Source organism: Sapajus apella, unplaced genomic scaffold (genome assembly GCF_009761245.1).
Source record: "Sapajus apella isolate SASKATOON/1434 unplaced genomic scaffold, GSC_monkey_1.0 scaffold20, whole genome shotgun sequence".
Taxonomy (NCBI): Eukaryota; Metazoa; Chordata; class Mammalia; order Primates; family Cebidae; genus Sapajus; species Sapajus apella.
Genome location: NW_022436960.1, coordinates 3,748,791 through 3,773,808, shown reverse-complemented (window position 1 = coordinate 3,773,808; position 25,018 = coordinate 3,748,791). Strand labels below are relative to the sequence as shown.

Here is a 25,018-nt window from a genome sequence, read left to right as displayed (position 1 = left end):
GAAGGGGCCTTGCAGTCTGCCTGGTCCAACCTTGTCATTTTACTAATGGGGAGACTGTGGCTGACTATGAACGCCTGGTTATGGAGGAGGGGCACCGAGCCAGAACTGGGCCCTGGCCCCTCCCAGAGGTGGGCCTTAAGGTCAGCCGGCCAGATGAACCAGGGAGTTCCTTGAGGGGTTGGAGCAGAGGAGGCCAAGGCTGCTCCTGGTGGCTCACTCCAGAAACAGGCCCAGAGGGGAATGGACGGCCCAAGGCTATGTGGCCAATTTAGGGCTGTGCCCAGGGACTTCCCAGCAGGGATATCTCCCCTGGGGACCCCCACTGCTGCAGGCCTACAGCCTCTGCCCCCTCCTCTCCAGTGGTGCTGGTGCCCCTGGGTTCGGGTGTCAGGAGCCATTGACCACTCAGCAGCCTGTTATCCTCATTCCCCCGCTCTATCACAGCTGGGTCTACCCCAGTTACACAAGTTACCCCTCAATTGTCTTCCCTTTGCACTTTCCAAGTCTCCTGTGCTTTGCCTCTCAGACCCCACCCCCATGCAGCTCTCCCTGACTGCACCTGTCCCCAGGGATAGGCTTTCCTCCAAACTGTTACCAAGCTGTCTCAGCCCCTCCTTGGGGAAACCCCCTCCCTGGCCCCAGCCCAGCTGAGCTCTCTGCTATCCTTTCTTTTTGAGACGTAGTCACACACTGTTGCCTGGGCTGCAGTGCAATGGCACGATCGCAGCTCACTGCAACCTCCGCCTCCCAGGTTCAAGCAATTCTCCTGCCTCAGCCCCCTGAGTAGCTGGAATTACAGGTGCCTGCCACCACGCCTGGCTAATCTTTTGTATTTTTTAGTAGACACGAGGTTTCACTATGTTGGCCAGGGTGGTCTCGAACTCCTGACTTCGTGATCCACTGACCTCGGCTTCCCAAAGTGCTGGGATTACAGGCATGAGCCACCACATCTGGCTGCCTGCTATCCTTTTACAAGGATAAAGCCTGCGGGGACTGGGGATGAGGGGTGGTGAGGTGGGGCTGGCTTCGAGGGTATTCCAGGAGGGGGTCTCACTCGTCGCTTTGTTCTGTCCAAAGGGGAGCTGTACTTCATGTCAACAGGGGAGCCGAGTGCCAGAGTTCCACGCGGGGTCGTCTACAAGATAATTGACCCATCCAGGTGAGTCCCGGCCTCCAGGACAGGGAGCTCCTGCTGTCTGTCAGGGCTGCTAGCTACATTGGCCCGTCCCCTCCGCCTCGCCCTCAGGTGGGTGGTATTAATCCCCATTTTTCAGACAAGAACACTGAGGCCCAAAGAGGAATGTGATTCGCCTCGCTGGGACTCCTTTCCGGGGGCTCCATTTCCCCGGTTTCCCTTCTAGCTGTAAGGCCAGAAGCGCTGTGGCAGCCATGTCCCAGCTCCTTCCTTGTGCAGCTCATTGACTTCCCAGCCATTCATTTTACAGTGGTGGAAATGAGCACAAAGATATAAAGTCACGGCCCAGGGCCCAGAGCCCTGCCCTAAGCCCTCGGCTGCGTGCCTTAGCCTCACCCTCTTCTAGCTCCTTCCCCAACCCACTTTGCCCTCCATGCCCCCGGTCCAGCCCTTCCTCAGCTGTCATCACTCAGACTTGTAATCTCTGGGCTACACGACTGACCGTCTCCCAGCTGGTCCGGGATTCTCAGGACCAAGCCTGTGTCTCTTCACTCTGCAGCGGCCACCCATGCACTGGGAATGGCACGAAGCAGAGACTCAGGAATGCTTGATGAATAAATGAGTGATCCACTTTCTAAGCCGCTTCTCAGCCCTTGGATTTTCACTCCTCTGCTGGCTTCCACAGCAGTCTGAACGGCCCTTCAACACCCTGGTGCGGTTCCAATCTTGTGCTTATCTCTAACACAAGGCCTGAGGTTGCACTCCAAGAATCCACACACTTGGCAGACCCTAGGAGTCCTCAATGTGTTTAGTTACCCTAAACGTTGAGATATGCCAGGTTTGGGAAAATCCTGAAACAAGCTGTCAGGCTTCACATTCTCGGGAGGGAGATTCAAGGAGTTCAAGTCCAGCCTGGGCAACATAGGGAGAGACCTTGTCTCTCAAAAAATTAATTAATTTTACAAAAAGAAAAATTCTAAAACACTTATTGTGCTTAAAATATGTTATGCTGGGCTCAGTGGCTCACGCCTGTAATCCCAGCACTTTGGCAAGCTAAAGCAGGGGAGTTGCTTGAGCCCACGAGTTCAAGACCAGCATGATCAGCATAGCAAGATCCCATCTCAACAAAGAATTTAAAAATCAGTCCAGTGTGCTGGCACGCATCTGTGGTCCTAGCTACTTGGGATGCTCAGGGGAGAGGATCACTGGAACCCAGGAGGTCAAGGCTGCAGTGAGCTATGATTGCACCACTGCCCTCCAGCCTGGGTAACAGAGCAAGACCCTATCTCAAAATAAAAGAAATTTTAGAATAGTTTTAGATGTACAGATAAGTGGCAAAACGTATAGCGTTTCCCGTATGCCCCTTACCCTGTGTCCCTTATTATGAACACCTTACATTATTATGGTATACGTGTCAAAATTAATCAACTAATATTGCTCCATCACTATTCGTTAAACTCCACACTCTTTTACTTCTTTTTCTGAGATGGAGTCTTGCTCTGTCACCCAGGCTGGAGAGCAGTGGTGGGATCTCAGCTCACCGCAACCTCTGCCTCCTGGGCTCAAGTGATTCTCCTGCCTCAGCCTCCCGAGTAGCTGGGACTACAGGCACCCACCACCATGCCTGGCTAATTTTATATTTTTAGTAGAGAAGGGGTTTTGCCATGTTGGCCAGGCTGGTCTTGAACTCCTGACCTCAAGTGATCCGCCTGCCTCAACCTCCCAAAGTCCTGGGATAACAGGCGTGAGCCACTGCACCCAGACCCCACACTCTCTTTCAAAGGCCGTTTCTAGTTGTTCCCCAGTGTCCTTTTCCTGTTCCAGGTTCCTATGTTACGTTAGTTGTATCTCCTTAGCTTCCCTATTTGTGATGGCTTCTCACTTTCCTTGTTTACCAGACCTGGGTTTTTTTGGTGGTTTGAAAAGCACGCATAAAGTATTGACATGACATCTTATCAAAGAAAATGTCATCACTTCCTCCTTCCATCCCTTCCTCCTGATTTCCCTGAGGTCCCGTCTGTCGTCATCTGTGCAGCGCCAGGACTGATGTGGTTGTATTTGGAGCACGTGCAGACTTGGTATTTTTCCTTCATGTATGCCATGGTGTCTAAATGTTGCAAACATTACCTTCAAAAGAACCATTTCAAATGGCTGCGTGATTTTCTGCTGAGTCACTGTAATTGTCCTACCCATTCCATGGAATTTTAGGTTATTTCCAATTTTCAAAAAAAGAATGCTTCTCTGAGGAAATGTTACATACATCAAGCAAGTGCCTAATTCACACCAGATGTTGCCTGAGATTCGTCATCTTTGCTTTTTTCAACACTGTTTCCCTATTGGCTTGTTGTCCCCACGTCATAGAGAGAGGGACCCCAAGAAGACTTAGGGACTTCTCTTGCTTACCGTCTTGTGTAGGAGCCGGAAGTGGGCTAGTTCCTCCCTCCCGCCCTGACCCTTCTCTTCCCTTCCTTCTCCTATCTTGGAATAACTGTTTCTTTGCACCCACACATATTACGCAGAGATCCCATTATAGAACATTGGAAAATGAAGAAATGAGGAGTGAGGGGGATGGGGTCGGGTCATCTATGACCACCCACACATAACCACAGTGGTGTTTTTGAGTGGATATCCTACCCTTTTGCATAACAAAGACTTTCTAATTTCCTTAAGGATCCAAAGCCCCACTGGGTCTGTCTGAAGTGGGTGGACGGTCTCTGGAGGTCAGAGCAACCAAAAAACCTCACTCTGTCTGCAGCTTTGAGAAGTGTGTGTGCCTGGTTGTGTTTCTGCAGTCTCTGGGGACAAAGGCCCTTGTCCCTCTTTGGTGTCCCTCTTGGGCCAAGCCTGTCTGGAGGCCACTCCGTGTCACGTGGCTACTTCACCCCTTTGCCTTCCCACTGGAATCCTGTTGAAGTTGTGGACCCACGTGGCTCTGTCCTGGAATGGGGTCACAGATTGTTGGCCAAAAACTAATTAAAACAGAATTCCATTCCCTACTGTGTCCTCAAAACTATCAAAGGAGACCCAATTCCTAGTCCTGGCACCCTTCTCCCTTTTGTCTCCCTGCTCTCTCAAACCCCACATGCCAAGACCCCAGGTCCCTCAGCTCTGCCTCCAGCTGTAAGAAGGCTTTCCTCGCTCACGCCCCCATCCTTTAGATGGTTCCAGGCAGAGGAATCTCTCAGATTCTACATCATCGGAAATCCAGGAACCAGAGGGTCAGAGAGAGACCCTTCTCAAAGGCTGTGGGGCTGGAGGGAGAGGGTGGCAGGCAGGAATCAGGCTGCATTTACAGGAGTTGGAGGCAGGCTGTAGGAGGAGAGAGACTGGCATTTGATCACACCCTGGGGACAGAGTCCATGCTCTGGATTAGAAGTGTCTTGGGAAAGAGTAAGCCTCCAGCCCTGGTGCTATTCTGGCAGAGGCTGGGCGTGCACCTGGTGGGCTGTTATGGGGGATTCATGCCCTGGAGCTCTTAGAATCCTGGGGGCATGGACTGTGCAGGGATGCCACAGGCCACACAGTAGGTGCACAGTAAATGGCCGCCTGTTACCATCGCTGCTGGCCATATCTGCCTCGCTGCAGGGGAAAGGTAATGGCAGGGGGATATCCCCAGGGTGGGCTCCCAGGGTAAGACTCATGACCTCCTGTGTGTCGTTGGCAGGCGGGCACCACCTGGCAAGTGTAAAATCCAGCCTGCTAAGGTGAAGATAAGAAGCGGCCTCATCCCCTTTCTGCCCAGAGAAAGTAAGTGCCTGCCAGTGGGGATGCTGTGGGAGGGGGAGCTCCCGCAGCCCACATCGCTGTCCCTCCAGCCAGATGTGGGACTTACCAGCTGGACCTAGATGCCCATCTTCGGCCCCTGTGCTTAGCACTGTGCCTGGCACACATTAGACATGGTGGTAAGCTGGATGGGACTTGAACTAAATTGGGTCTTGCTTGATTGGTTACAGTTCCTTAAACCAAAAGAGAAATAGCTGGTGCCACGCAAGGTATGCTCCGAGTTCTTGGGAGGGACAGAGAAAGAGGATGTACCTGTGTGTAAACAAGGGAGATTGGAAGAGTTATTTGGGGAGGGGGGGGGCTGGCATGTGGGCTGGGCCCTCAGATGGTTCCATGTTGAGAAGCCTGGTGAGGACAGATGGCCAAGCAGGTCCACAAATGACTGTCCATTGGGTCTGGGGTCTAGCGGGAAGGGTATGCCCCAGGCTGAGACTGGGACTTTTCCCCTCTGCACAAGTTAGGTGAGAACAAGGACCCCGTGTTGCCAGGTCTTCCAGTTCTTCAGAGAAGCAGGAACACACCCATCTACTCATTCACCAGGGACACGTGCCCTGCCCTGGGGATGCACACACAGCGAGGCCCTGCAGGCCTTGCCTTCTCAGCCTGTTAGATACAGCCTCCCAATTCAAAGTGTTGGCAACCAGTTCAGAATTTTAAAAACCACTCTGTGGGCCAAGGAAAGTATTTCAGCAGACCAGGTGGGCTCGGCAGGCCACCCATAGGCAGACTGGGTGTGTATGGGGGTGGGGAGGGCAAGAAGTGAGGGAGGCTAGGCACCTGGGCAGAAGAGGTACCGGGGTAGAGGGGAAGGGGCTGAGCTCTGCGGTTTTGGAAGTGAATTCTGGCCGCAGTTGGTTTCAGGGCTTGGTAAGTTTCTCATTTACTCATTCAGCAGTTTCTGGCACTTTTGTTAGTTGTTGGCTCCATGCTGGGTGCCGGGACCACAGTGAGAAGTCAGACCAGGCCCTGTTCTGACTGGGACAGACAGAGATGTCATTTACTGTCCCAGGCTCCGTGATCGACTTGTGTGCCAGGTGCTGTGAGGACCCACGGTGGAGACTGGGGTGGAGGGTAGGCATTCCTGGAGTCTGAAAAGACGAGGAAGGGTGCACCAAGGGGGGTTCACTTCAAGGGGTGGCACCGAGGGGGGTGGCACTGAGGCAGGGTGGCACAGGGGGTGGCACTGAGGGGGTGGCACTGAGGCAGGGTAGCATGGGGGTGGAACTGAGGGGGGTGGCCCTGAGTGGGGATGGCACCAGGGGGTGCACCTGGAAGGGGGTGCACTGAGGGGTATGGCACTGAGGAGGGTGGCACAGAAGGGGAGTGCACAGAGTGGGGGATGCACCCAGGGGATCCATGGGGGGTGCACCTGGGGGAGTGCACAGAGGAGGTTGCACCTCCGGGGGCTGGCATCAAGAGGGAGGTTTGCTGAGGGGGATTCCCCAAGGGGGATTGGCAGTGCAGGAGGAGGGAACAGCAAGAGCCACAGTGGGAGAAACGAGACAGCCTGAGGAGCAAGAGGTGGGGCCAGGGGCAGGGTGCAGGGATGGAGAGCATCTTGCCCATGTCACGGGGCTCCTGGCCCTGGCCCGTGCCTGGCCTTGTGCTCAGAGGCCTTTTCTCATCCCCCATCTCAGTGCTTTCCAAAGTGGGACTGGCTGAGGTGTGGCCAGATTAAAGAGGTTTGGCCTGGTGGCTCCAGGATCCTCCCCATAGTAACTGAACAGTCTTGGGCTGTTACGCATGGCAGTGCCCTGTGCCTGGCACTGTGCCTGTGTGGGGTAGGGCTGGGCACAGCAAAGTGTGGAGGTGTTTCCCTGTGGCTGACCTGGGCCAGGTGTGTCCCCACATTCTTCAGGGACAAAGGGAATCACCTGCCTCAGCTCCCCAGCGCCACCTGCACCCAGGTCCTATGGTAGGTTACAGCGGCTCTGCCTTGTTCCCCAGCCACACAACAAGAGCGCCCCCATCGTACCCACTGTGACAGGTGCCAACCTTGGAAGCCAGGAGGAAAGAGATTCACCCTGACCCCAGCGGTCCCTGTGTGGGTCCCATTCCCAGCCTGCTGGCCACGCAGCAATTTTTACCCATCTGTGGGCCTCAGCTTCCTCACCCTCACAACCAAGGCCTGGAAGCAGAAATGGTGATGGGCTCTTAGAAGCCTTCCCAGACACTCCTTCCTTTCCATTGCCTTCCTGAGTTCAGAGCCAGGGGCTGGCTCTGGCACCAATCTGGGGACTTCTGGGAAGACTGCGCTTGGGATGGGGAGATGCAGCAGCAGACTGGCATGAAGCAGCTGCCAGTGAGTGTTTGCTGCATGACTGAAAAAGCCCCTGGCCCCTGACTCCAGGCTGGCATCTTTCTGGGTCCAGGTGGCCTGGAAAGCACCACTGGGAGCGCAGGTGGCATCCTGTCTCCTGGGTGTGAGCGCAGGACAGACCCAGGACATTCTTCTGAGTCTGCCCTGTGTGCACAGGTTGCAGGGCAGCACAGGGTGGGCAGCAGGGCTGGCAGGGGTGCCCGGGTCCCTCTGATGGCATGCTCTTCCTCTGTGCAGAGTTCATCCTGAAGACACCGAGCACCCCGCGGCCTACAGTGCGGGCGCCCACGAAGGCGCCCCGCCGCAGGCGCCCCACGGCTACTGCGCCCCCGCCTACCCCGCGGCCTCCGAGGCCAGCACGGCCTACCCGGCAACCAGGGGGCCGGAGGGGCGGCGGGCGGCGGCGGGGGCGGCTGAACACGGCGAACCAAGCGTTCCGGGATGGCGAGGTGCGCCTGGTGAGGCGCGCGGGCCTGCGCTCCGGCAGCGGGCGCGTGGAGGTGTTCGTGGGCGGACGCTGGGGCACTGTGTGTGACGACTCCTGGGACATCAACGGCGCCGCCGTCGTTTGTCGCCAGCTGGGGTTTCCCTACGCCGTGCGCGCCGTCAAGAGAGCCGAGTTTGGCCAGGGTGGCTCGCTGCCCATTCTGCTGGACAATGTTCGCTGCAAGGGCTGGGAGCACAACCTGCTGGAGTGCCAGCACAACGGCGTGGGCACGCACGACTGCGAGCACGAGGAGGATGCTGGCGTCGTGTGCAGCCACCAGAACCCCGACCTGTAGGCAGCACGCCGCTGCCCCCAGGCCATCCCGCCGGCTGAGGAGCCTGGCAGGGGCGACTCCCCACTGTGTGCACCTGGCACATGCACACGCATTCCAGGGTGAAGGGGGTGGAGGTTCCTGCTGTCCTGGGACATGTGTGAGGCGCTGCAGTGCATGTGTGCCCTCTGCAGACCCAAGCAGGAGTGTGTGCTGGGGAGGGTGTGGGCTCTGGGTGCACATGGTCCTTCACAACCGGAGGAGTTCCTTTCTTACCTCCGAGCATTCCAAACACCAGCTGTGGGACCCTCAGGACTGAGGGCAGCCAGGCTTCAAGGATGGACATGGCCCCTGGCTGTGCTAACAGAGGCACAGTTGTCAGACTGAAGGCCCAGGGAGAACCAGGCTTGTCCTGCCCACAGCTGGAGTGGAAGGTGCCAGAACAGCTGGAGGGTGGCCTGAGGAATGTGGTTCAGAGAGCATGGCCTGGTGGCCTCACAGTCAGAGGCACTGGAGAGAACCGGAGGCATCCAGTGGGGCAGGGAAAGCCTTCTGGCTGGTGGGTGCAGGGTGAGCTGCAGGCCTGGGGCCCCACTGAAGGGGCAGGCGCATGTCGGGGCCCCACTGAAGGGGCAGGCGCATGTCGGGGCCCCACTGAAGGGGCAGGCGCATGTCAGAGTGTGTTGGCACCTGCTCAGGGAGGCTGGGCGTGGGGGCTGAATGATCTCCGAGGCCACGTGCTGGAGAAGCCTCTCAGCAGCACACCCAGCCCTTGTGGGTGCTCCTGGGATGGCGCCAGCCTCCTCCAGTCCTGAGACCTGACTCTTTCCTGCTTTTGGGGCAGAGCCCCCCACACTAGCTGGGCAGAGCTTTCGCCCTGGCTCTCCAGTGAGTGGGTGGGCCTCCACTACCTTCAAAGCTGTGTTTGAGCACTGGGGCCACCTCTGTCCTTCTCATCCCCACCCCTGCTCAGTGTAAACCCAGGGGACCTTGTGATTCCTCTAGCCCCACCTTGGGCTGACCAGGCTTGGGGGCCAGTGAGACTACTGATGCTTTTCACCCAGGGCTATGCCAACAATGTGGCTGTTTCCACACTGCTCTCCGGCCTCCTCTCTGACCTGGGCCTGTGTAGGAGCTGGGGTGGGAACCAGGAGAAAGGGGTGGGGCCTGCAGCTTCCCACCTGCATTACAAGTAGAAACTCCTTTGCTCCAGGGATGCTCAGCCCTGGCTCTGTGCCAAGCCACCAAGGAGTGCTAAGTATGACTGCACTTAGCCTCGGATGGGAACACGGGTGGGGATGGGTAAGCAGATTAGTCACCAGGCAGTGAGGACAGCATGTGGCCCATGTCAGGGGTTGGAAGAGGTCTGCATTGGGCACCCAAACCCAACCTATGTGTGGGGGCTCTGGGGAGGGGGTGACACTATGCCAAGTTCTGGGAGCTGGCAGCAGGGGCGGCTGGGCAGGCACAGGGGGTAGGCGTGAGTCTGGCAGGGTCTCCTAGCTGTTAGTAAGGATCCTGGGCTGCAGAAGAAAGCTTTAGGGTTACTGTCTTGGACTCATACTCTGTGCTAGGTGGGGTTGTTGGGGCCCTGGGCACCCGGGGCTTGTCTGGCCCTGTTGCACCCCTCTTGGGAATCATGATCAGCCCTGAAGCCAGTGTAGTCTGTGTGCCGAGTGGTGCAGCACGTGTCAACGCTTTCAAGCCTCAGAGAAGCCTCCTTCTCCCCGTTACAGAAGGGGAAACTGAGGCACACAGTGGTTAGATATCTTAGTTGAAGGCACCAAGCCAGGGAGGGGAGAAGCCAAATTTGAATACAGCAGCTTAGTCTAGAGCCCCCGCACCCTAACTACTGCCCTCCCCAGCTCCACTTTGCCTCAGAAAGGGGTATGCTGGGGCCCCTGCCTGGTGTGGGGATGCCAGCCTGGCAGCTGATAGAGATACCTGGGGGCTGTTATTGCCCAGCAGGTGATGTTACTACTGGCCTCCTGCTCCTCTCGGGCCTCCAGGACACAGGGGAGTTCTAAACTCTGCTGCAGGGAGTGTTAGGAGCTAGCAGGGCCTTAGTGAGCATCCCAGCCAAATTCCTCACTGTGCAGATGGGGAAGCTTGCTCAGGGAGGCTGAGTGTCCTGGGCCTCTTGCCAGATGAGGCCACACTGAGACTGGAGGCCAGGGAAGGTGTGGCAAGCCTTAAGGCCCTCGACAATGGCCGATCCAGGGCCCTGCTCACCTGGCCCCAGCAGCTGTTTTACTCAGACATGGATCAGGAGGGTTGGCAGAGGGCTCTCTGGGTGTGGCCTTAGGCCTCCAATACTTCTCTGGGAGCTCAGGCTTCAGCTGGTCAGTCCTCCAGGCCAGGCATGCTCCTTCCCCAGGCTCTAACCCATCACCTCTCAGGCCCCAAACTAAGCCTGGGCTAGGCTGCCCTGACTCCTGGGGCTGACTCCAAGGTCCCGAGGTCAGTGGTCCCCAACCTTTTTGGCATCAGGGACTGGTTTTGTGGAAGACAATTTTCCACAAACAGGGTTTGGGGTATGGTTTCAGGATGAAATGTCCTACCTCAGATCATCAGGCATGAGGTTTTCATAAGGAGTTCACAACCTAGATCCCTTGCAGGCACAGTTCACAGTAGGGTTCATGTTCCTCTGAGGATCTAATGCTCCTGCTGATCTGACAGAGGCAGAACTCAGGCAGGAACGCTGGCTCCCCACACCACCCTCCCCCACTGCCACTCACCTCCTGCTGCGTGGCCTGGTTCCCAACCGGCCGCCCGTCGGTATTTGTCCATGACCCAGGGTTTGGGAACCCCTGCCCTAGGTAGTAATAAGAGTGGATAGCTGACCTCTGCTGACACTACATGCCAAGCACTGGTCTGAAAGCTTAACATACCATTCACTCATGTAATCCTCATATTAACACACATTTACTCAGGTGGAAGCCCAGTCCCAGGGCATTTGTCGCATACCAAATGTCACACAGCCAAAATTTGAATTTGAACCCAAGCAGTCCAGCTCTGGGACCCCACTGTAGGCCTTCTTGCTGGACCACCTCAAGGGTATGGAAAGCCATCCCCACCCCACTGGGACACAAGTTCAGGGAGGGCAGAGCTGGCTCCCTGTCCAGTGCTCCTTTCACTCCCTGTTAGAAACAGATGCTTGGTGCTGCAAAGAAAAATCAGCACTGAGGCAAAGGATCTCTCAGCAAAGCAATTTTTACTTCCTGCAGGAAGGGTACCCTCGCTAGCCATCTTGCCACAAGAGTACAACAAACAAAGGAAAAGCAGACATATTTATCCCGTACACATCTGGGGTTGTTCTTACTGCTGTGTCTGATCTCTATTGGTTGGAGCAAGACCTCACAATCTAAACTAAAACCCGACTGGCTAATGACTTAAAACTTTTTTAAATAGGCAAAAGCAATGGAAAACAAAAAGGAAATCCAAATAAGGAACAGGCATAGGTTGCGAGCTGGGACATGCCTGTGAGCATGCCCAGCACAGATATCTTGGTTAAAGTACAAGGACATAGCATATACTATGTGCATGGCATGTCTAACAGCTACATAGGATAGGGCTTAACAAAGAGTTATTAGCAACAAACAAGAGGGATTTTTTCTTTAACAAAAAAGGAAATTTTGAAGAGGAACTTTTCTACTTCCTCCACTCCACCACCTACAGCTGGCCCCTGAGGGAGCATCCACAAGTGATTCTGTCCCCAGGGACTCCGATCTTGCCTTAAAGTCCTCCAGGGCCTCTGGCAATGGGGGCTGGTCTGGGCACAGCCTTCACCCTCACCCCCTCTAATCCAGCCTGCAGTTAATAGCCAGGATCAGATTCCCAGAGAGGGGCTGCCCTACCCAGTGCCACACAGCTTAGTTCCAGAGTCTCAGGGTCAATGCTGCAGGGGTGGCCCAGGGTCCAGGACTGTGTTCAAGGCATCAGCCAGAGGTCACAACACCCTAGGCCCTAGACTGAGCCTAGGGGTCTCTGTGTTTATACCTTGGAAACGTTGGGGAAGTTCATGGAAGTGGAAACTGGGTTCCAGTCCTGGCTCTGTGGCTCTCTGAGTCTCATTGCAAAACGGAGGTCACCAGAAGAATTATTGGATGAAAAATGAGGTCACATTGCAGCTGTGCCTGGCACGTACCGTCCACGTTGCTTCCTGGACAGAAAGCTTAATCCGAGGCTGGTGGCATCCATGCTGGCAGCTGCGAACTGTCCATGACAGAATGAGGAGGGGCATGCCACGTGGAGGACCAGCATCAGAATGCCATGGGAAGAAACCCTTGCGACAGCAGGAGAAAGAGCTCCCTCAGTCTAACATGTAGAACCCAAGTCTTCTTGTGGGGGCATTTGTTCCCTCGCCCTCCTCCCTGGCTAAGAACTAGCTTTTACTGAACGCTTATTACACACCAGCTGCCTCGGGTGTGTTAGCTCATTTCATCTTGACAACAGCTCCACGAGACACCCTCGATATCACTGTCCCTCTTTTCCAGCCCAGGGGACAGGTTCCTAGGGTTTTATGTAAGCGGTCCCCAGGGCTTTAGAGGCAAGTTTGCACTAAAGCCCATTCTCCCAGAGCCTGATCCTCTCCCTCCCTGGACTACTGCACCTCCCCCCTGCCAGGCCACCCATGTAAAGGCAGCCAATTCAGAGCCGCCTTATGCCTACATATCCCCCAACAACTCCTGCTGGGAAACCGCTCCCTGTATGGTGTCATCCACACTGGTGATTTTCAAGCCTGAGAAGAATCAAGTTCTACAGGGCCGCTTGAAACACAGGTTGTTAGATCCTGTCTCTCAGAGTTTTTGACTCTGTCTTGGTTGAGAATCTGCAGTTCTAGAAGCTCCTGGGTAATGCGAATGCTGCTGTTCTAGGGACCACAGTCATTGTCCATACTGGTGCTATCCAGTAGAAACGTAATGTGAGCCAAAGAAGTAACTTAAAAGCTGCTATTAGCCATGTTAAAAAGTAAAACGAAACAGGTAAAATTAATTTTAATATTTTATGTAACCCAGCATATTCAAAATATTATCATTTTAACAGGCAACCCATATATAAATATCAATAACATTTTTTTGAGACAGGGTCTGGCTCTGTCACCCATGCTGGAGTGCAGTGGTGCTGTCACTGCTAACTGCAGCCTCAATCTTCCAGGCTCAAGTGATCCCTCCACCTTAACCTCCTGAGTAGCTCGGACCACAAGCATGTGTCTCCACGCCAGCCAGTGTTTTTTTATTTTTTGTAGAGATGGGGTCTCCCTATGCTGCCCAGGCTGGTCTTGAACTCATGTTCTCAGGAGATCCTATTGCCTTTGCCTCCCAAAGTGCTGAGATTACAGGTGTGAGCCACTGTGCCTGATGACCTCTTTTCCCCATTCTTATTTTGTATTAATTTGTAGAATCTAGTGTGTATCTTACACATAGCACATCTCAATTGGACTAGGCACATTTCAAGTACTGAATAGCCACAGGTGGCCAATGGCTGCCATATTGGATAGCTTACTCCAGACCCTCCAGGGAAAGAGCAAGTCGTTGGCCACGTGCTTCCAGGCAGCGCCCTCTGCTGGTGTCTGGCAGGGCTGCCCACCCAGGATAAGGGCCTTGAGCCCTGGGACCTGGAGCCCTGGTGTGCATCTGTGTTCCCTTACCCAATCACAGGACAGCTGGAAGCATCAAATGAGGGGTGATGGGACAGCTATGGGCTTGGTGCCTAGGGAGAGGGGAGACTGTTGGCTCACAACAGATGGGGACAGACACTGCTCTGGAAGTACTGCCCTGGGGTAAGCCATGGTCATGTTGAGCCAGAGATCACTGGTGCTGCCTGATGTGCCAGAGAACATGTATGTCCCTTTCCTTAGCCATATTTGGAGAGGTGATGGTCAGGCACTGCTGCCAGTGTCAGGGAGACGCAATCTCCCAATAGACAGAAGCACCTGAAGTTGGTGATCAACTTCCCGATAAGATCTCAGGAGCTGGGTGAGTGGGCTCAAGCATGCGCACTAACAGTGTTGGAAACAGATGCTTGGTGCCGCAAAGAAAACTAGCACTGAGACAAAGGATCTTTCAGCAACACAATTTTTACTTCCTGGACTGCAGGAAGGGTACTCTCACTAGCCATCTTGCCATGAGAGTACAATGAACAAAGGAAAACACACAAATTTATCCCTTATGCATTTGGGGTCGTCCTTACTGCTGTGTCTGATCTCTGTTGGCTGGAGTCAGACCTCACAATCTAAACTAAAACCCGATTGGCTAACAACTTAAAACTTTTCTAAACAGGTAAAAGCAGTGGAGAGCTGGGACATGCCTGTGAGCACGTCCAGCAAAGATATCTTGGTTAAAGTACAAGGACACAGATGTACTACGTGCCTATAAGCATGGCATGTCTAATGGCTACACAGGATAGGGCTTAACAAAGAGTTATTAGCACATTTATTCTTTAACAAGAAATGAAACTTTAAAAAGGAACTTCCCACAATGAGGCAAAATGGCAGTGATTAACTGGTAGATGAGCTTCCTCTAGGAACACTGCTAAGGGAAAAACACCTCAAATGATCGCGCACATAACTTCAGTAAACACACTATGTATTCGGCTCCTCCCAGGTGCTGACAGGCCACCGCGCACACGGACAGCCCACCCCAAGGGAGGAATCAGGGGAGAAGAGAGATGCAGTCCTCCGGAAGCATGCCTACCCGGAGTGAAAGATCAAGCCACAGGCTTGACTCTCTCAAGTCACCTGCTTGGCCCTCTTCTAAGTGTACTTTACTTCCTTTCATTCTTGCTCTAAAACTTTTAAATAAATGTTCACTCCTGCTCTAAAACTTGCCTCTCTGCTTTATGGCCCTCAGCCGAATTCTTTCTTCTGAGGAGGTAAGAACTAAGGTTGCTGCAGACCCCTATGTATTCGCTGCTGCTAACAGAACCCTTGTTCCAGGGGGACAGAGAGACAAGGCAAGAGAAAGTCCTCTCCAGACCGTGCATGCATTTGGTAATCTCAGGGAGCTTTCCACAAACTGGATACTAAATGTGGTTCTGTCACATTTCTAGCTAACCACCCCAACCCACCTTCCAGCGCGCAGGAGCCCACACCCTCCTTCTCGCAGCCTCATCCTCCCTCCAAATTGCTCCAAAGTCCTGGAGCTTTCACAGCCCACAGGGGACCTGGAGGCCAGCCCCCCCCCCCACCTCGCCACACCTCACCCCAGCAGGGCCAGTCTGAGTTCCCCTGTGCACCTGCAGCTGCTTGTCACTGTCACACGGGGGCGCGGTGGCAAGCCAACGTCCCCTAGTCCAACAGGGAGGCAGGGCCAGGCACCGAGGGGGATGGAGGCCCTGCTACCCACCTGTCCAGGCTGCGGTGGCCCCAGGGCCAGAAATCCCGCCTCCTCAGTGCTGGGCACGGCTCTTAAGGCTTGGACCTCTCTGCCGCCCCTCAGCCCACACAGTCCTAACAGCGGTGTCCCATGTCCGTGGCGGGGACTGTCCCTGGCAATACCTGGGAGAGGCGGTGCAAAGGTCCTCTTCGTTTCCCAACCTCTCCAGGACTGGCTCAAGCGTGGGACAGGGGCACTGCCTCTTCTCAGAAACCCGGCAGCATCTAAACTCCCTGGGCCCTTCCCTCCAGCCTGGAGGACCTTCACCTGGGCTAGCAGTGGGCACACCTGGCCGTCCCCAGCCACGGCTTTCACGCTGGGTGGCCCCTGGGAATAGGAATTGGGAACCAAAACGCCCAGAGTTGGCCTCATCTTCATCCAGGATGGGCAAGGAGACGCGGGTTACAACAGAGGGGGAAGCCCTGGTCATTATTTCGAAAATACCTTCTTCTCCGCTACCGCCGCCTCCCGGGCACATTTCCCGCTTTCCCTGGAGGGCGGACCCGGATTTTCATCCTCCAATTCCAACTCCTTCGGGCCAGGGACAGCGCCTCAGATGGCGCTTCGCCTGGTCTGGGTGGGTCCGCAGGAACCCGAGTCTCTGAGAGAGCAGCCTCTGGCCCCGCGGTGTGCTCTCGGTCGCAGACACAGGCGTCCCTGAGTCCCGCCGGGTCCTGTCACCAGCCCGTGGGCCCCACTGGCGGACCGCAGGCGCTACGCGCGGACCTTCCGGGCGCAGGAGGCGCCCAGGGACATCTGGAGAACAACTTTGGGGGGCAGGGGTTCCCAGGAGAAGTTTGAGAACAGTAGGCGTCATGCGGACTTTTGCAGGCTGGAATGGGGTTTCCGGGCAGGTTTTAGGGAGAAAGGAAGGGGCCTAGGACCGCGCGCGTAGAGATGCCGTTATTTGGAGGCGCCGGAGCGGGCGGAGCCAGCCAGCAGGACTTCGCGCCGCCGCCGGGCAGAGCGCGGAGGATCGTTGCCAGGGACAACGCGTTAAGGGCGGAGCCGCTGCTGGGGCGGGCCTGAGTCTGAGGAGGTGGGGGCGGAGCCTGGGGGGCTGAGCCAGAAGCTGAGTTGTGATTGGTGGAGACTGCATGCTCGGGGCGGGGCCCGGGCTGGGGAGGTGTGGAGGTTGGGGCGGAGCTTTCGGGGGCGGGGCGGGGCGGGGGAGGGCCCTGAGCGCCGGAGCCGGAGGCGGAGACGTGGTTGGCGGGGACAGTGCGCCCTGGGAGGGGTCGGAGCCGGCGGGGGCGGAGCCGAGCGGGCGGGGACGGTGCTGGGTCGCGCCTGGCCTGGGGCCGAGGCGGCGCGCGGCGCTGACAGCTGAGTCGGCTCGCGGCCTCCCGGCCCCCTCGGCGCCCGGCCCGACCCCGGCCTGGCCTGCCCCGGAGCCATGAGCCCCGGGCTGCTGCTGCTCGCCAGCGCCGTCCTGCTCGCCTTCGGCCTCTGCTGCACCTTCGTGCACCGCGCTCGCAGCCGCTACGAGCACATCCCCGGGCCGCCGCGGCCCAGGTGAGCGGGGCTGGGGGCGGGGCCTGGCTGGGGCGCTAGAACTGGGGGCCTGGGGACCGCGTCTAAGCCGGCGTCCAGGCCGGGGTCCGGCCTCGCCTAGTGCGCGCGGCCGCTGGGAGACGGCGGCCCGGAGAGGGGCGCTAACTATTCTTAGTAACAAATTACTCACAGCCGCAGCAGCTGCTGGGCTCCCACCGCGCACAGTTGGGCCCCACAAACGCGATGGCAGCGACAGCCCTGTCAGGTAGGCGCTATTGTTACCCCATCGTTCAGACGAGGAGACTGAGGCGCGCAGAGGCGAAGTCACCTGCCCAAGGTCACACGGTTGGTAAGCCTAGATTTAAGCCCAGGTCAGCCTGCCTCCAAAGTGGCGCTGTTAACTTTGGGACTGGGACAGGGTCAGCCTGGATTGGAGCACGCTGTACTTCAGTCATATTTCCTTTTGTTTGTATTTCTGTTCTGGGACACCCCATTTGTCTTCTCCTTAGTACTTACAATTCCATTCTTGGTCCCCGCCCCCACCCAACTCACACCCCCCCCCCAACTTGCCATCCGCCCCCCACCCCAAGCTTAGCTTTGTGAAGCTTAAATTAAATGTGTCATTTCTCTGCTCCAAGGGCTTTCCATCACTTGACAACTAAATGCAGTTCTAAATTAAGTCTGCTGCATGGCCCGTGAGGCCCCTGCCAAGCTCTCAGAACCCACTCTGTACCCTGCTCTTCCTTCTTGCTTACTCACTGCTGCCCCTAGCCTTGCTCCTCCCTACCCCTCCCCACCCCGCAGCTTCCAACCGCTGCAGCTTTCCTTCCCCCCCACCCCCCACCCCCGCAGCTTCCCGCCCCCAGGGTCCTTTGCTCAAGCCTGGGCCTGGCGGGCTTCTTCCTCTGCTCATCTCAAACAGGCCTCCCCAAGCACCCTGTGTAAGGACCACCCAGCCCCAGACTTCTCAGGGGCCATCACCTCTGAAGTTACCTTCTTTCCACCTGTTGACTGTTCACCTGTTGACTGTCTGTCTCCCCTTCTAGAATGTGAGCCCCGGGAGGACAGGGACAATCTGTTCACTTGTGTATCCCCAGTGCCTGGCATGTTGCAGATGCTCAATAAATATTTGTTGAATGAATGACTAAACAATGGTATTAGACAAACTTTTTAAAATCACAGGACATGAACATTCTGGAAGGCACCCATCTCTAGCACAAGCCACATGTACTGGTGTTAGAAGCCTGAATCTCTGCTTGTTGGGTTCAGGAAAGATCTCTGTGGCTGGTGACCGAGGGAGGCAACTGTTCTCCCTTCGGGCTCTCTGCCCTCCTGGTGCTCTCTCTTCTTGCTTAGCTCCTCCGCCTTCCACTTTACCTGGATGGTTCTTCCCCCAGCCTTCCAGGCTTGGCTTCAATGCTAACTCCTCAGGGAGCTTCCACCTGCTCCCCCAAACATATTATGTTCATTTTATAAACCCTGAAGTCACTGTAATTTTCCTTTACCGCATAATGTTAATTGGCGAATTATTTGTGCCAGCTCTTGTTAAGTGTCTGTCTTTCCCAGGGGCCCCCGTCTGTCGCAGTCACTGCTGCATCCCTGACATGTAGCAGAGCAGCACATGCATAGTGGACACACAATCAATAGCGATTCAAGGTTGAATGGTGGACATCTCCCATAAGTTCTGTTATGTATACTATCACCCTCTCAAGTTTTCAAATCAACTGTCAGCACTTAGAATTGAATGAGTTTGGTGCTTGTTCTGATAAGTTTCATCGTCACTTGGTTTTCTCATAAACTCAAATGACCTGTTCTGGTCTCTGTGTCTTGAGAAGGCAGAACTTAAATCATCTTTAAAAAATTGAAATGTAACTTGCATTCCGTAAAATTTATTCTTAAGTGTACGATTCAGTGGTTTTTAGTATATTCACATCACTGTGCAGACATTGCCACCAATTTCAGAACTGTTTTGTCACCCCAGAAAGAAACCCCATACCTGTTAGCCATCACTCCTCATTTTCCCCCACCCCTCACAGCCCTGGCAACCATGAATCTGCTTTCTGTCTCTATGGATTTGCCCATTCTGGACGTTTCATATAAATGGAATAACAATATGTGGCCTTTTGTGTCTGGCTTCTTTCACTTAGTATATTGTTTCAAAAGTTCATCCATGTGGTAGCATGTGTCCTTATTTCTTTCCTTTTAATGGCTAAATTCTTCCCAAATCTTATATCACAGAGTCTACATGTGACCTGAGTGTGTGGGGTGGGGAGGGAGGAGTGGGAGGAGGATGAATATATTCATGGTTTGGCTCTTTATTCTGAGGAGGTGAACTGAACAATGCATATATAAAAAGATTTTGGATTAAAAATTTGTTAGTGGTCAAATATAAAAATGCATTAAATGAAAGTTCTGGAACCTCTCCTAGCAGAAACCTGATGCTTTGGTATTAAAAGTCTGAATCTTTAAACTATGAGTGGCGACACTGTGGGTGATGAGAGATCTGTGTATTGAGTCTCCAGTAGTGACATTTGCCCCCGGGGACCCCAGGGCTTTGCCAGCTGGCAGGCAAGGAACCCTCTCACTGTAAGAGGCTACTCTTCATGCTCCTTGCTCTGCAGGAGGCCCTCCCTGAGTGCCCCTCCTCTGTGCTTTTCTTACAACATCTTACTGCACGGATCCGTGTAACAGCTGAACACTCAGACCCCCACACTCTGATCCCACACAGACACTTGTAGCTTCTTCATTTCTCTGTCACTGTTCTAACTGTCCTCATCAGCCCCTACTCTCCTGGTAGTGTGGGAGTGGATGTAAACTTGACAATGAAAGATCTCTGTCTCTCCAAATTTTTATTTATTTGGGGATAAACTGACTCCTGGACGGTGCCGGCTCCACTCCAACTTGCCCAGTTGCTGGGATGGGGCTGCTCAACAAGGAGCAGGGCGGCAGCCCTGGGGGAGCCCCACAGCTAGCTCTGGCAGGTGGTATGTCTGGTGGGCTTTGGGTTCCCAGCTGACCACTCGCCACTCTGCCCCTCTGGCACGAGGCACAATCATGGCCCCTCACCCTCACGCTTACCCTTAGTGGATAGCCTGCTCCTCCACCACTGCAGGGGCTCCCTTCATCCTCTAAGTAGCCTCACAGTGGGCTCTCCAGGTGGCCTCTGCCCTGTTTACTGGCCATGGCTTTCTCTGCCCACAGGAGAGCTTGGGTCCCCACTCAGCCAATCGTGGTGTTGCAGGGGATGGGGAGGAGGGAGCTTTGCCTCTCCTCTCTCCCAGGAATGCTCTGCCACATCCAGTCTATCATAAGGACATGCCAAGTGGGCTTCTGTATGCCGGGGCACTGAGCGACAAGTCCCCACGTCTGGCCACGGTGTCAGCCTTACCAGGTTGTTTGTAATGCCTGGGTCTTCCTGCTCTGTTGTCGCCTCCCCAGCGCCCCCTGCAGGTGCTGGAAGGAATGGGTTTTTGTTCCCTTTCTTGCCGGGACATGGGGGCCCCACCCCTCTCTATGCCCTCTGCCTTCCTGAGATGGCACTCACCTTCCTTCCCATGTGGCAGGAAACCCTAGGGGTTAGTGTGGAAGCTCTGGGCTCTGACTCTGTCTTCACTTAAGTGACTCGAAACTGAGAACATTCCCCCAAAACGTGAGTTTTGGCAAGTGATAGTGAGGAGACTAGATGACTCTGGACATACATCCAGTCATGTGTGATGTCCACAGCCCATCTCCGGCAAGTTCAAGACCACTCACCTGGCGTGGGCCTCCACTGCAGGCGGCAGCCACCCTGCACTTCCTTCCCCAGGGCGTTTGCTCGCCCACTCTCCCAGCGGCCTTCCTGCTTCAGTCCCTGTCACCTCCCCCTCCATCCGCACTCTCAGCTTTTATTCTTGCCTCCTACTTCCCTGAGCAAAGGGAGCAACCAGTGAGAGTTTCCTTCCTGGGCTCCACTGAGCAGCTGCCCACCTCCCGCCCCAGGCCCACACACATCTTCCAGCTGTTCTGGGAGGGTCAGCCCAGGCCAGCCTGCCCCCTCTGCTCAGCAGCCCTGCCCAGAGCACCCCCATCAGCACTTTTCCTCCTCTTCTGCATCATCCCCATTTTTATATAATATGCAAGAATTCAAAGCCTGGAACAAAACCTTTCCCTTCACCCGCTCATTCCCTACAGCTGCCGCCCCCTGTGGTAAGCCACCTGGCTGGCTGCCTGTCTCTGGGCCTCCCCTTCCTTCCCTCTGGTTCTCTCTGCCCCCACCTCTCCACCAAACTTGCTGGGGCTAGGCTCCTGGTGGTCTCCATGTTGCCCTGGATCCTCGTCTGACCTGGCCCCCAGTAGCCTGGGCAGAGCCGATGCCCCTCTGCCTGGTCCCGTGTCCTCCTCTGGCCTCTCACTCCGCTCTCCTGGCTCTCCTCCTTCCTCTCCAGCGCTCCCACTCAGTCCACTTGGCTGGCTGTCCCTATGCCCCCGACCTCTCAGTGATGGCTCAGTTTTTGCTCCTCTCCCTCAGCCTTCCCTTGTGGCCTCATCCAGTCACTTGGCTGAAAATACCACCTCCCTGCTGTGGGCTCTCGAATTTATGTCTCTAACCTAGAACCCTTCCCTGGGCTCCAGGTCTAAGTGTCTAACTTCCTGCTCAGTAGTCCACCACAAACCTCACTAGTCCCAAGCCAAGCTCCAAGTTTCATCTGCTTGTCTGAGATTGGTCCCCCCAAAGCTGATCCTGAGATAAGAAATAAAGTGTAAGTAGTTTAGTGGGGGACGATGCCAGGTTGAGTGGTGGGAGGAGGGGAGTGGATAGAGAAAGAAGGTAAACAAACCAGTAAAGCAGGTTACCTCTGAGCACATGCCCAGAGCTCCCCCAGAAATGGAGGGGCTGGGGTCATGGTTGAGGGCTGCTCGAGGTGGGCTCATCTCTTGTGGGAAGAGACAGAGACGGCCCTGGAAAATCACAGGGGTGGGCACAGCGGCTCTGCCATCCCAACCAGTGTCTCCTCATTTTGGTAACGGCAGCTCCATCCATCCTTCCAGCAGCCCAGGCCAAAAGCCCAGAGCCATCCTCACACGCCCATAGCCAAACGGCGCGTTCCAGTACTCTACCTCACAGTGCGCTCAGAATCTGATGCCTTTTTATCATTGCCTCCACTGCCCTGCTCTGTTCTGAGCCCTCGTCACCTCTCCCAGCCCCCACCCCCGTCACTACTGTCCCTGCTTCCTCCCCTACTCTGGTTACGCTCTGTACGGCCGCAAAGCCATCCATTCAAACCCAAGTCAGATTCCATCTCTGCTCTGCTCAAAACCTTCCAGCAGACCCCAGCTCACCAAAGTCAAAGTAAAAATCTGGACCACAGCCCACAAGGCTCTACGTGACCCACCCCCAGCCTTGGTGACCCTACCCTGTACTCTGTTTCCCTCAAGTACTCTGCCAGAGCCACACTGGCTTCCTCACTGTCCCAGCACACTCTGACCTCAGGATCTTGGCACCTGTAGTTCCCATTGCCTGGAAGGCTAGTCCCCTGCTTCTTGCAGGTCTCATCTCACAAGCCACCCTCTTAGAGGGACATTTATGCCTGAGATTGCAATTTTTTGAATTTGAAAAATCAGTCCTTGGTGATCACCTTGAGCAGTAGGATACAAATAACTCCCAGAAGCTTAGCGTTCCAATAATGGAACACTAGTCATATATGGATTTTAAATAGCCACCCACACACCCATCCCCAGCACACCTTCTCTATACTCTGTTCTCTTTTTCTCCTATCACTCTCTGACATTGTCTCTATTTACTCTCTGTCTCTCCCTGGGAGAATGTGATTTTGTCGCCCATTGGGAATGCTTCAGTGAGCTTGGTAGGAATAAAGTCATACAGGAGACAGGAAGTCATGGGTCCCTTGGAATGAGCTTTAGGATGACACTGTACTGGCTTGTTTACAATTTGGTGAACACATAGCAGATTTATATGACCAAACCATCTCCTGCTGAGAAGGGCTTTTCGGGAGCCCTAGTACCAGCTTTGCAATTGTGGGCAAATGACTTCACTGTTCCATTTTGGCTGTCCTATACAATATGGTTAATAACAGACTAATCAGCCATGGGGGGAGGTTGGAGCGGTGAGCCTAGCATGGTGCCCGGTGTGGTCAGTATCAGGAATGTCTCAGGGTGATTCCATACAATATTATTGAGTCCTTTCTATCTGCCAGCCCCCAGCCTCTGTGCCAGGGAGACAGAGAGGAGCACAACTGTTTCTTCTCCAAGGGTCTTTGGAGCTGGTCAGACCTGGGTTTGCATCCTGTCTTCATTCTTACTGCCTGGTGTTCCTGAGCCAGTGCTGTAACCTCCCCATGCCTCAGTCCTCCCGTCTGTGAAGTGGGCCTAGTGATGAGACCTTGTGGGGAAGGGAACGTTCTTTCCTGTTGACTGCTGGTAAGCCTAATGTTTCCTATTTCTTCTAGTTTCCTTCTAGGACACCTCCCCTGCTTTTGGAAAAAGGATGAGGTTGGTGGCCGTGTGCTCCAAGATGTGTTTTTGGATTGGTGGGTTCTCACTTGTCACCTGTTGTCCTTACTCCAGGTTCCCCCAGGGCAGCTCCCCCAACTCAGTCCAGCACACAGACTCCCAGCCTCACCTTCTGCTAGCCCAGGTTACTCCCAGCCCTGGCAGTTTCTCCCCTGAGTGGAGGCAGGTGAGGCTGGCTTGGAAGCAGTTCACCCACTGCAAGACCTTAAACCAGCCGTCAGACGCTCTCTGAGCCTCAGTTTCCTCATCAGTAAATTGGGTGGGAGTGTGACTAGGTAACAGTCATTGTTTGGTGTGACACTTTTTATACTTTTCAAAGCACTTTCAAAGATATGAATTGTTTGATTCCCAGGACAACATTTTGGGGCAATCAAAGAAGGAATGTTTGCAACCCTATTCCATGGCAGAGGAAACTGAGGCTCAGGACATGACTCAGCAAGTGAGCAACAGGGCAGAGCCTTCCCCCCAGAGCTCCTGAGCCCCAGCACAGCGCTTTTTTGGTAGCCTGCATTTAGCACCTCCTGGGATGGGACACATCTGTTTCTCTCCTGGGCGGGATTGGTGATAGTCATATCTCAGGTGGTTGACAGCTTCCTTCGGCTCACTTTGGTTTTCAGGGCTAAGAAGTATGGACCTGTTGTGCGGGTCAACGTCTTCCATAAAACCTCAGTCATCGTTACGAGCCCCGATTCGGTTAAGGTAGGAGGCAGAGTGGTTTCCATGGGGGAGTTCCCTCCCTTTTCTTGGGTTGGGGGAGTGAAGCCTGGTTCCAGAGACTTTGGAGGAATGTTTCACAGCTGGGTGCATTTGGGCTGGTTTCCCCAAGATCCAGAAGGGAATGGCATCTTTTCCTCTAAGCACCCACTGCTTGGGGGCTCCTGCAAGCCTTGCTGTTTGATATGGTGAATAGATGGGAACCTTGCTGTCCCCATTTGGGTGGGAAGTTTTGCCCAACTAGTGCACACACATTTAGTCTGCTTCTCTGCCTCAGTTCCTTCATCTGTGAGATGGGAATTATAACCCTATTTCCAGCGCTAAGATGGGAATTAAAAATTCATCAGTTTATTTAACAAATAAATGTCAAACATCCTTAAACAGTGCTTACTATGTACTTTTCTATACACTTCACAATTACTGACTCATAGGAGTAGGGACTCTTATTAGTCCCTTGGCCAACATAGTGAAACCCCATCTCTACTAAAAATACAAAAGTTTGTTGGGTATGGTGGAAGGCGCCTGTAATCCCAGCTACTTGGGAGGCTGAGGCAGGAGAATCACTTGAACCTGGGAGATGGAGTTGCAGTGAGCAGAGATGGCAGTCCAGCCTGGGTGACAAGAGTGAAACTGCATCTCAAAAAAAAAAAGGGGGGGCGGCCAGGCACAGTGGCTCACGCCTGTAATCCCAACACCTTGTTTGGGAGGCCAAGATAAGTGGATCACCTGAGATCAGGAGTTTGAGACCAGCCTGGCCAACATGGTGAAACCTTGTCTCCACTAAAAATACAAAAATTAGCCAGGCGTGGTGGCACGTGCCTGTAGTCCCAGCTACTTGGGAGGCTGAGTCTCTTGAATCTGGGAGGCAGAGGTTGCAGTGAGCTGAGATTGTGTCATGGCCTTCTAGGTGACAGAGTGAGACTCAATC

The 25,018-nt window shown here is 54.6% G+C and overlaps 2 protein-coding genes across 6 annotated transcripts in view; both read left to right on the top strand.

The window, feature by feature from the left end:
• HHIPL1 (HHIP like 1) overlaps positions 1-14,809 on the top strand; it is a 75,878-nt gene extending 61,069 nt beyond the window's left edge. For 3 of the 4 annotated variants that reach the window (XM_032287446.1, XM_032287447.1, XM_032287444.1), the window contains 3 exons: positions 1,078-1,159; positions 4,800-4,882; positions 7,476-8,612. In XM_032287446.1, the coding sequence (XP_032143337.1) occupies positions 1,078-1,159; positions 4,800-4,882; positions 7,476-8,020 (710 nt within the window). In that variant the 3' untranslated portion in view covers positions 8,021-8,612. Of the gene's footprint in view, positions 1-1,077; positions 1,160-4,799; positions 4,883-7,475; positions 8,613-14,601 lie in introns of those variants that run through there. The other variant, XM_032287445.1, reaches the window with a different exon arrangement.
• Positions 14,810-16,608: 1,799 nt separating this feature from the next.
• The window catches only part of LOC116557777 (cholesterol 24-hydroxylase), a 41,993-nt gene continuing 33,583 nt past the window's right edge, over positions 16,609-25,018 (top strand). For both annotated transcript variants that reach the window (XM_032287441.1, XM_032287442.1), the window contains exons 1-3: positions 16,609-16,887; positions 23,313-23,393; positions 23,994-24,075. In XM_032287441.1, the coding sequence (XP_032143332.1) occupies positions 16,769-16,887; positions 23,313-23,393; positions 23,994-24,075 (282 nt within the window). In that variant the 5' untranslated portion in view covers positions 16,609-16,768. The remainder of the gene's footprint in view (positions 16,888-23,312; positions 23,394-23,993; positions 24,076-25,018) is intronic.